This window comes from Oryza sativa, chromosome 1 (genome assembly GCF_034140825.1).
Source record: "Oryza sativa Japonica Group chromosome 1, ASM3414082v1".
In the NCBI taxonomy this organism is placed as follows: Eukaryota; Viridiplantae; Streptophyta; class Magnoliopsida; order Poales; family Poaceae; genus Oryza; species Oryza sativa.
This window is the reverse complement of record NC_089035.1, coordinates 7,226,394-7,237,821: the sequence shown is the minus strand read 5'-3', so window position 1 is coordinate 7,237,821 and position 11,428 is coordinate 7,226,394. Positions and strand designations below refer to the sequence as shown.

At 40.7% G+C, this 11,428-nt stretch overlaps 1 protein-coding gene across 7 annotated transcripts; it reads left to right on the top strand.

Annotated features, from left to right (window-relative positions):
- The first annotated feature begins 1,617 nt into the window (after positions 1 to 1,617).
- On the top strand, positions 1,618 to 10,364 carry LOC4325885 (transcription factor bHLH68). 7 transcript variants are annotated; one of them, XM_015767743.3, is made up of 9 exons: positions 1,655 to 2,270; positions 2,575 to 2,932; positions 3,461 to 3,538; positions 3,730 to 3,765; positions 3,880 to 3,945; positions 4,669 to 4,734; positions 5,781 to 5,840; positions 9,070 to 9,129; positions 9,809 to 10,364. In XM_015767743.3, the coding sequence occupies exons 1-9, from the start codon at positions 1,939 to 1,941 to the stop codon at positions 10,007 to 10,009; spliced, it is 1,257 nt and encodes a 418-aa protein (XP_015623229.1). In that variant the 5' UTR covers positions 1,655 to 1,938; the 3' UTR covers positions 10,010 to 10,364. The 7 variants fall into 7 exon arrangements, with proteins under 7 accessions (XP_015623236.1, XP_015623229.1, XP_025879889.1 ...); XM_026024104.2 differs by having other exon boundaries at positions 2,572 to 2,932; XM_026024117.2 differs by having other exon boundaries at positions 2,572 to 2,932; positions 9,048 to 9,129.
- The last annotated feature ends 1,064 nt before the right edge of the window (positions 10,365 to 11,428 follow it).

The following is an 11,428-nucleotide window of genomic DNA, read 5'->3' as shown; positions in this document are numbered from 1 at the left end:
TATATTTAAGCACATGAGAATGCTTTATAATAATAGCGGGGATTTTGTTTAGTTCAGCCTTTATCATGGAGTCTCCATGCATGTCGTGGGTGGTGTGTGTTGAAAAAGAAAAAAACTACCCCAATATGCTAAATGTTAACTAAAAGAATTGAAACAATTCGCCGAATAGTACCGAATTCCACCAAGTTTTACCGATGTGCACCTCATTAATAAGCTTGAATTTTTTTTTAGGAAACACAATATAAACAAAAACACTCATAACACACACACACTTACTCTTATATATGAACTCACACATGCACATCATGTCCCTATGAGCATCTCCGAAAGACAAAACTGTCATATCTTAAGATTGAGAAAATCATCACGGATGCCTTGTTATCGTTGGGCACGTCACACGATATGCATGAGAACCTAACTAGTTGAGTTAAGCTCACTTCGCAATAAGGTCGATATATAACGACAATGATAATATAGTGGTTATGTTTTGTGAACCCTTACTGTATATGATCAGTATTTGGTAGTTTGTAGTTGTGGGCAGTATACTGTAACTGAAAGCGAAATATTAATGAAAGTTATATATTTTTAGGAAATACAGTACAAATACATACGCTCACAACACGTGCACACTCACTTCTATCAATACACATATGCATACTCTACTTCAATGAACCCTCGAAAGACTGGGCCGATATATATCCTGAGATTACGAAGGTATCATGAGTACCTCGTTGTTAACGGGTGTGTCGTCTATCACTGAAAGAATAATAAGTTTAGAACTTGAACTTAGGGTGTTTAGATCACAATTTTTTTTTTGCCAAAAATGTCACATCAAATGTTTGGACACATGCATAGGGTATTAAATGTGGATGAAAAAAAACCTATTACACAATTTGCATGTAAATTGCGAGACGAATCTTTTGAGCCTAATTGCGTCATGATTTAACAATGTGATGCTATAGTAAACATTTACTAATGATAGATTAATTAGATTTAATAAATTCATCTCGCAGTTTACAGGCGGAATCTGTAATTTATTTTATTATTAATCTATATTTAATATTTCAAATATGTGCACGTATACTTTAAAACAATTTTGGCCAAATAACTAAACACGGCCCTATAGGTGGAATGGTTCCACCGCATGTAGAATCTAACTAGTTAAAGATTAAAATTTTGAAAGCACGGAACCGCTAATTACCACGGCGTTAAGGGCGCTAAATGGTGGATCTATTTAATTAAAATCGTTTATACCAAAAATAAAAATGCTGATCAGTACTGGAGACTTGAGTAAATCCAAATCAAAGAACCTTGACCGGATAAGGTAGTAAGGCTCTTGCTGGTAACTGTCACCAACCAATACTTAATTAATTGTAGTTGAGTTATCATAAGAACCAATTAACTAATGCCAACCCTCCATAAACTGCTCCCTTTTGCCCAGAAATTGTGTGTCGCACATAGCTTTCCCGATTTCTGTTGATAAAGCAAAAGTAGAGAGAGAGAGAGAGAGGAGGCTTGGAAAAAAAATGGACATCACAAAAGCAGGAGAAGAATTGCAGGGGAAAGTTCAGAAATGAAAGGAGTGAAGCAAAAGGAAGATAAAACAAACAAAACAAAAGCCCAGATTCCTCTCCAAACATGCCATGCCCATTTCCCCTCCAATCTCTCTCATCTCCTCTCTCTCTCTCTCTCTCTTGTTTCTCTCTCTCTTTCTCTCTCTCACTAGACCCATCTCTAGAAAGATAAAGGAGCTATGAAAGAAAGCTCTAAAAAAAGGCCATGAGAGACCTTAAAGATTGACCTGAGATTTGCACAGGAAATTTGCAACAACAACAACACAACGAGATATATCACCTTGATATATATATCTGTTGCAATTGCAAGAAAAATTCTTTTCTCCCCTTGCAATTATTCTGTGCTCATCTCAATCAAGCTAGCATGCTGAGTAGTGGAGGGGAGTTGAAGAGCTCCTCCTTGGTGCAGCAGATGGTGTGGGTTGGCACGGGCAACAGCAGCAGCAGCAGCATCATGGGCAGCTTGAGGCAGCTGCCTTGTTCTGAGGAGCAAGATGCAGCTTCGTCTCCAGCCTCCATGCTCTTCCTCCCCCAGCAGCTGCTGCTTCATGCATCTTCTAATTCATCGCCATGTCTGAACATTCCTGAGGTGAATCTCAGCACTGGTCTTCATCCTCTTGGGAGCTTCCATGGCGATGTGCAGCAGCAGGAGATCATCAGCGGCATGCCAGATCAGTCATGGAGACAACTGCTTCTGTAATTAATTACCCTCTCTCCATGCATCTCTGAATTAATTCTCTGTGGTCTAGTCATGAAATTGTAGGTGCACTAGCTAATTTGATTGTTAAAGTAATTGTAGGTTAATTACTTCAGGCGAGGAAAGTAGTTAAAGCAGTTGTCTGCTGCTTTTATTCCGCTTTTGGGTGCTTTGCTAATCAGCAATTAATCACATGTACATCTCACACATGCATGGCACTAACTTGACACTAATTGTTTCTTCCTGCATATGTGTGTATACATGTACTCCTACTTGCCTTGGGAAACTACAAATCATAAGCAGTGGTGGATTAGTTGGAGATCACGAGAAATACAGTGTGGCCACAGCTCTCCTGTCCAAAGGGCTAGATGATGAGGCCTCTATGCCTCACGAGGCATCAGCTGCTGCTTATGATTTCTATGGACATGGCGGCGGCGCCGGCGATGGGATCCTGCAGGCATCGCCGGAGGCCAGCAGCTGCAAGTCGCAGCTGAGCCAGATGCTCCTGCAGGCGGCGGCATCCTCTCCTAGGTCATGCGTCACCACCAGCGGCCTCGGCAGCAGCATGATGGATTTCTCCAACACCGCGGCGGTGGCGCCGGCGGCGGAGCCGGAGTTGACGAGGAAACACCATGCAGGCCAGTCAGATAACTCGTCGGAGGTGAGAAAAAAAAACTAATCAAGACTGTACTGTGAAAATTCATTTTGTAAATTTGTATGGAAATTTCTTCTTTCTTTCTACATTCTCACAGATGTGATCTCCTTGGTAATTGTGCAGAATGACTCAATTGAGCTTTGCTATAATTTCCCTCCTTTGGTGAAAAGCTACTACATTTTCCATGTCCCTTAGGGAAAAAAATCACTTTTTGTTTGCTGCTTATGCATGTACATGTGCCAAACCTGATCCCATGTTTCAAACTTTTCATTTGGGATCTTGCTTTCATGATGATCCCTTGCTAAGGTTGTAGAGAGATGGATACACTTTAATTGCATCATGCCACACGGGCAAAGTTATTTATTTTTACATCCATAAAGTCAGTGTGTACTGAGCTAGCTAAGCTATATATATTTTCGACCTTATTAGCTAGCTATATATAGTTGCTCATCTTGGGACAAGGATGGAATGGCCTCATGATGGTTCTTGCTTTTGCATTGGCTTGTTTAATTTGTTGTTTCTCTGCTGCTGCAGTGTAACAGCACAGAGACAGGTTCAGCTCTTAAGAAGGCTAGGGTTCAAGCCTCTTCTTCAGCGCAATCTACCCTAAAGGTTTCTTCACGCACTCCTTTTCATATCTCACTTTATCATCTTTGGAGTATATGTTCATCTTGTGCCTAGCTAACCGCATTTTGGAATCTGTCTCGTATATACAATCTAGCCTGTAAAACAAAAGATGTAAGGGAAATTAACATTAACACTTTAAGATTCTCTGGTTTCTGATGGATTTAATTTTGTCGTAGGTCTTGTGTATGTGGTCACGTTTACATTTAGAAAGTGTACGTGTCCTCGCAGAACAAATACATCAATGGAATTGAAGATCGTAGCTTGCTACATTGCATGCATTACAATACATAATTTGTATCTCTTCTATACCAAACATTTTATTTCAGGTCAGGAAGGAGAGGCTTGGGGACAGAATAACAGCTCTTCACCAGATAGTTTCCCCATTTGGCAAGGTACTACAGCAACTTAATTAACCACAAATCACTAGTTAATGTAATACTACCTCTGTCCCACAATATAATTATATTCAAATTTGTCTTAAAATAATTGTCACTGTACATTACTAATTGTTCCATATCATTTTTTATTCAGATTTATTCCTATTTTATCCTCAACTACCTTCCCACTCTTACCTATACATCATTTAATGAGAAGTACCATAGTCTTTCATCTTAAACCTTAATATATGCTAAATAAATTAGAATTACAATTATTTTGAAATGGATGTAGTAGTGCACTGCATTATATTTGTAAACTGCACACAAAGAGGCTAGCCTAGCTAGCACCAAATATATCTACTACCAGTAGATTTTATACTTTGCATGTGCATGCATATATTCTAGTACCTAGGTAGTTCTAGTTCATGCACAACATGTCAAAAATATTCTTACGCATGGTTGTTTGTACATCTGAATCTCTTGTGCATGTATAGGCTTTGAACTCTGGCCTTTTCCTTTTTGCAACTGTTGTTAACACACACACAATGACACAAATGTACTGCTAACACCGTAACACGTAGTACAAATTAACAAATGTACTACTGGAGTAGCATAGTGTAGTTTCTGCCCATCTCCTCGCTTTTGAGCTGCATGCAGCAGCTTCTTTCACTTTATAGGAGTCGTGTGAGTGAAAGTAAAGCAAGTCTCTGACATGTATACGTGTTCCTTCTTTTGCAGACTGACACTGCATCCGTACTGCAAGAGACCATTGGTTACATTAGATTCCTCCTGGGTCAAATTGAGGTCCAACCCCTTCTCTCACCCTGGCTAATCAATTAGCCACTCCATTTCTATCATTTCCATCCATATATATACATAGAGAGAGTTCTAATTAACTTCAGAGTGCATGTGTGTGTCTGTCTCTGATCTATAAAGCTATATATGCATATGTTAATAATTTCTGATAATTGATTATATCAAGTATGAATGATTATATATCGCAGTACCAAGCTATCCACTAATTAATGCATATGCATGTTTTCTGTCTTGATAAAAAAGGAAAGCTCAAAACTTTCTGTTTCAGTTTTGATTTGTCTCTTTGAATCATTCGTTTGTGCAATTAATTAACTTCTGAAGCAATGCAAGCATATTTGGATATATATATATATATATATATATATATATATATATATATATATATATATATATATATATATATATATATATATATATATATATATCTAATTACCAAATGTGAGGTTAGCAGCAGGATGTGGGGCTTACACGTATACATGTGACAGAAATTATTATGTAAATAGGTGAACCCCCCTAAAAAAGAGGACTTATATTGAAGGGTACTGCATGTGTGGGGCTGGGTGTAAGAGCACGCTGTTAAAGCTCGTTTGCATATGCATGGCATGGCTGGGTCATCGTAGCAGCTGCAGCCTGCGCATCAGGCTGAAGCCACAGCAGCAAGTTGCACACATGCATGTACCCTTCAGTAGTACATGCAACATGTGTGATGTCTTGTTCTATAGCTAGTAATTCAGATACATCAGTAATTCAGTAGTTCTAAAAAAAAATCAGTAATTCAGTAATACTGTAGATTCCCTCTTGTTGATTGCATGCATTGACATCTCCCCTCTCTCTCTCTCTCTTAAATTAAGGAGGAGAAACTTGATGTCGAATAATAATAATAATAAAAGTATGATTGTACGTGTTAAGAATTGAACACAAAATTGATCTTGGTGTTGGAACCAAACATCCTTCATCGTTATTATTTCAGTGGCAAATGCATCTCCATAATATATAAGCAAGTACATGACTAGTACTCGTTGTCTAATTTGTAGGCTCTCAGCTACCCATACTTGGGGCAATGCTGCTCTGCGAACCCCATGCAACAGCAAACTGTAAGTCTCTCTCTCAGTGATGCAAGTATAATATATATAGACGCACAATACTTAGGTACGTGAAAGTGTACTTGCAGTTAATTAAGAAGCTTAGTTGGGCACGTGCAACTAAAGGTTATGTGCCTTAGAAATAAGGGAAAATTGGTTCCACGCCACCGAAAGTTGTCCAGTTTTGCTTTGTACCACTAAAAGTTGCCAGTGCACTTTAATACCATCCAAAATTTGCTCCGTTAGCTTTCATACCATTTCCGTGTAAGTCAGAGTTTCTCCCGTTAAGCATATCTAAAATGCCCTTGTTTCTGGTCAACAAGGTCAAGCCTCAAGCGCAACCAATCCATACATGGCGTTGGCCTGTATGTATGTCCGCCGCCGCGCATGATGCAACCGGAGCACGAAGCTGTGCTTGCGCCGAAGCCGCTCATCGTCCTGGCCACAGCGTGCGCCTGTAGCTACGCGCCTCCTGCCGGAGTCGCTGGTCCTCCCTGGCCGCCGAAGCCGTGCAGCCGCTCGTCGTCCATGGCCGCCGCCGTGCAGATTTTCGCCTCTCGCCGGAGCAACTGGTCCTCCCTGGCCGGGTGGTCGCTGAAGCCGTGCAGCCGCTCGTCGTTCTAGGCCGTCGCGTGCGCCGAAGCCGTGCAGTTGCGGGCCTCCCATCGGTGCTGCTCATCGTCGCTCGCCGCTGCCCGAGCTCCTGCCGCCACTTGCCGCCGAGCTCCTCCCACGCGCCGCCGCGCGCTCGCCCGTGCTTCTCCAGCGCACAGGCGCACAGCAACGCCTGACTATCCACGACTAAAAACGAGATGCAGGGCTTAGATGTGTAGAGCAGGGGCAATATGGTCATATACCTTCATATTCTAGCAAAAAATTAAAAAGGAAAAACAATATCTAACAGTAGGTACACGGTTGTGGTATAAAAGCTAACGGAGCAAAATTTGGGTGGTATTAAAGTGCACCGGCAACTTTCAGTGGTACAAAGCAAAATTGGAGAACTTTCGATGGCGTGGAACCAATTTTCCCTAGAAATAATTGAAGTTTCGACTTTGGCTTGTTGTAGACATACGATAGGTTAATTAGCATGTATATATGGAGAAGCTTTTGCAAAGGAGGTATGCATGGTATATATGAGTAGCAAAAGTAAATAAAGCTTTCTGGTGTCCTCTACAAGAACTATACATACACGTTAACACGTACCATTTGTTTTCACTCTTTTTGAAAGGAATCCCTTTGTGACTCAAAAGAAAAAGAAAGGATATAAGCAGTACTAGTATATGATAATTATACAGTATATACAATTATCTATGAGAGAGGAGAAATTACATGCAATATATAGCTAGGAGGATATATATCAATATTACAATATATGTACTCATCAGTACTACCCAAGAAACAGAAGGAATAATTAGTGTGTTTTGGCTGTGTTTAGTTCAGCGCAAAGTTTAGATTTTAGTTAAAATTAGAGATGATGTGACTGAAAAGTTATGTGTGTATGACAGGTTGATGTGATGGAAAAGGACTGAAGTTTGGATCCAAACTTTGGATCTAAACACAGCCTTTGTCGAAACCTGAAAGGAATACACGTACTAGCTAGCTAGCACGATGCCCATGTATGCTTTTATATATTCTCACAAATAACACTACAACAAAAACCTGGTATAGAGGAACTTTTGTAGAGGCGTTTTGCAAATTGCTTCTAAGATCAGAAGTTTTATAGTGTAGAGACACTTTATAAAGGCACTTTACAAATTGTCTAGAAAACTTTTACTCTAGAGACATTTTTAGCTCAGTTTGTTAGATTTTATCTTGTAGAGGCATTTTTTCGGCACTATAAAATGCGTCTAATATGTAAAGGCATTTTGTTGAGACATTTTAAACTATATAGAGACACTTTTTAGAATGATAATGTGTACTAAAGGACTAAATATAAGTAACTAAAGGAACTAACATAAAAGTAATGATATGGAGTCTAGTTGGTTAGTGCATTTAAGATAAAAATGATTTAACCGAGAGATCGTGAGTTCAAGGCTTGACAAAAGAAAGAAAACTATTTTATTCTCATTTTTGGATTGGTTTTATATGTTTGTGGTACAATTTAATGTCTCTAGAAAATGCCTCTACCATCTTATAGACACTTTATAAAATGTCCCTTCGTTTACAGAGACAATTCACCATAAGACACTTATTAGACATTTTTTAAAATGCCTCTACATTGTTGTAAAGGCATTTGAAAAGTGCCTCTACAGTACTAGAAAAATGTCTCTACAAAGTATTTTTCTTGTAGTGTAATAATCTAATATATGCACCTTTTTTACTCATTACACATATTGGACAATTATATTGATCGATCTACTGTACACAATACACATAACACGCACACATATGCTAGCGGTCTTCCAAATGCGTGCTTTAATTTTTAGAAACATACCACAGAAATACATAAAATATATTCATCATTAATTTAATTCCGCGTAAAAGCAAACAATAACTGAGTATGCCGACGGTGGTCCAGATCCCTACACGTACGGGAATGGTTTTTATATTGTGTGTAAGGCCTATAAGATTTAATATAATGTACTGTATATGTGTTAGTCCCCATTTAATTTCACAATGTTTTCTGTAGAATCTAATAACCATTAGCTAGCCCTTTATCTCGTGTGAGGTACTAAAATTAATCTACATACACATTAGGTCATATACTCTCTCCGTTTCACAATGTAAGTCATTCTAGTATTTCCCACATTCATATTAACATTAATGAATCTAGACATATATAAATGTTTTGATTCATTAACATCAATATATGAATGTGGGAAATGCTAAAATAACTTATATTGTGAAACGAAGGAAGTAACAGTTAACAGGAAATCTCGCCAGTTAATTCACTCTCATAAATTAACAACTCTTTTCCGTTAACTTTGTACTGGTACCATAAATTATTTACAGAGCCTGCAATCAGTATACTGAACTTGAAATTATAACTAGGTAGGGACAGGTTCCAGGTATGGACCGTGATATGGAGGGGCTAACTACACACATATATATATATCTCCATCGATCTAGCTCTAGCTAGGTAGCACATGTGATTCAATGATATATGCACGTCGGGTAGCTCTAGATGATTAATTTCAGCTGAAGCTTTTTGCACGCCTGTACGTTCTGTCTCTCTCTCTCCATGCTTCAGCTGATCAATTTCGATCTCATTGCTAGCAGCTGTGTGTGCGCAAATATGCAGGGAATAATGGCAGGAGAAAGGAGCACTGATGGCCTCTTCCCGGAGTTCCCAGCTGGCCAGGTAGCATACTACTGTAGTATCTGATATATGTGCTGTGCATGCATATAAAATCTTGCTAAATTTTATTAGAGGTGAACCGATATGATGCAATGCGACCATACCATATCTTGTTTTCAGTTTATGTGTTTCTGGCATGCATGCTTTTCAGTTGCTAAACTGTAGCAGTAGTCAACACATCAATGCCCCTGCTGATAATTCATGCAGACCTGAATAAATTAAAGCAGCTTATTACTCCCTCCCTTCCAAAATATAAAACACAACCACCCTTAACTTAAAGACCAAGAAATAATTATCACCTCCTAATTTATATCACCATAATAAATATAATGCATGCACCCAATAGAATTAGAGATCTTAAGAGTGAAGGATTTAAATAATAATAATAATTTAATAAAGAAGATGTGCTAATTAATTACATGCATGCATGGGCGCCTTATATTATGGAACATTTGAAAAAAAATATTTGTGTCTTATATTATGGAATGGAGGGAGTACTTAATTAGCATCAAATTAATTAATCCATTTATGTAATTAACTAATTTACTACCAAGTATATATACATACATATAAGGTACAGTGATAAGCAAATTAATATATATACAGATCTGAATCAATTAATTAATTTGGCATGCATGAATTATATATATATATTCATATATACGTGTAAATTAATATACAGGATGCAGAAAAGGATGGAAAGAAGCAACAGGCGAAGAAGGACGACGACCTGAGGAGCAGAGGGCTGTGCCTGGTCCCGGTCTCGTGCATGCCCCACCTGGCCGCCGACAACGACGTCGTCGTCGGCTCCGACTTCTGGGCCGCCGCCGGCGGCGGCGGCGGCGGCGGCGCGCCGCCCCTCGCCGGCATGAACCTGCGGTAGGCCGGCCGGGCCTACTGCTACACGTTCATCTTCGATCATATGCACAGACGACGACGACGACGCATCGGTGAAGTTTTGGCCAAATTAATGCATCCACGCACGTACTATTATTTTGGTTTTGTTTGGTTTCGTGTGATTTTAAACGATGATTATTTTCTCCTTATGGCGTTTATAGGGCTTAATTAATTAGCTGTCGATCGATTATCGAAATATACATACCATCAGGAGCAGTCAATCTGTCATGATTAAGGCTGATTGCTCTTGATGCTATGCAAAGTATATATATGCTCATAAATATGTACTATTGCACACACTTTGCTACGTATATAATATACATTTCCTTGCTGTTCAAATTGTTTTTGGGATTACATTCTCGAAATAATTTGAGCGATTAAGGTGGTGCTATTTATTGCTGTTTTTTTTAGTGGAAACTATACATTCCTCAGAAACAGGATGGCACTGAGTAGATGGGGGCTTCGCCCTTCTCGCAGGGAACTGTATAGTTTCAGCCCAAAAAGGCTTGAGGCCCAAGAATGACTGGAAACGGAGAAAGGCATTAGGAATAAGTTCATCTGAGGTCCCTTAACTTGTCAACGAATCCGATTTTCGTCCCTCAACCGGAAAACCAGACACAACGGGTCCCTCAACTATCAAAACTGGTACAAATTAGGTCCCTCGGCGGTTTTGAGGGCGGTTTTGGCTGATGTGGCGCTTATATGGCTAATTTGACTCGGTCTTCAACTGACATGGCACTCACGTGGCGCTGATGTGGCAATTCGATCCGAAAAAATAATAAAACCCGTGGGGCCCACAAGTTAGTTCACACAGAAAATAATTTAAAAATGGTAGGGCCCACGTGGGTCCCACATGTCAGCCTCACTCCTCCCTTCATCCCTCTCCCTCGGCTTCCTTGACACCATTGACCTCAACGGCGGCCGCGCCGTCTCCCTCGACACCTCCAACATCTACGGCTTCCTCGCCACCATCGCCCCCGCCGCAGCGCACACCACCCCACGCCCGCCGCCGCGCCTACCACCACCACCCCAAATGCGGCGGCACGGCGGCGGCCACCCCGTCTCCTCCTCCTCCTCCTCCCCAATGTTGGGATACATGTCACGGCGGCCGGAAGGGCAACACGACGAGCAATGGCCGGCGGGGAAAAGAGACAGCGCGCCGACCTGGAAGATGCCGCCGCCGCCGCCGCTTGGTGCCAAGATCTGGAGGCTGGCCGCCCGTCGCCATTGGGAGCCTGGAGGCCTGCTGCCTGGTGCCCTCTGTTCGGCGGACCTCGCTGCTGGGGAAGATGCCACCGTGAGTCGATGGTGGGGAGCTGAGCAGGCAACATCGGGAGTGGAAGATGGTTGGCGGGATGGTAAGCTCGTGCTCGCCGGCTCCCCTCCCCTCTTCCTCACCTCCGTC

Excerpts from the sequence above, each read along its gene's own strand:
- LOC4325885 (XM_026024104.2), top strand. The coding sequence starts at position 1,939 with ATGCTGAGTAGTGGAGGGGAGTTGAAGAGCTCCTCCTTGGTGCAGCAG. Across the intron at positions 3,946-4,668 it reads TAGTTTCCCCATTTGGCAAG|ACTGACACTGCATCCGTACT; the intron begins GTACTACAGCAA and ends CTTCTTTTGCAG. Across the intron at positions 4,735-5,780 it reads TCCTCCTGGGTCAAATTGAG|GCTCTCAGCTACCCATACTT; the intron begins GTCCAACCCCTT and ends TCTAATTTGTAG.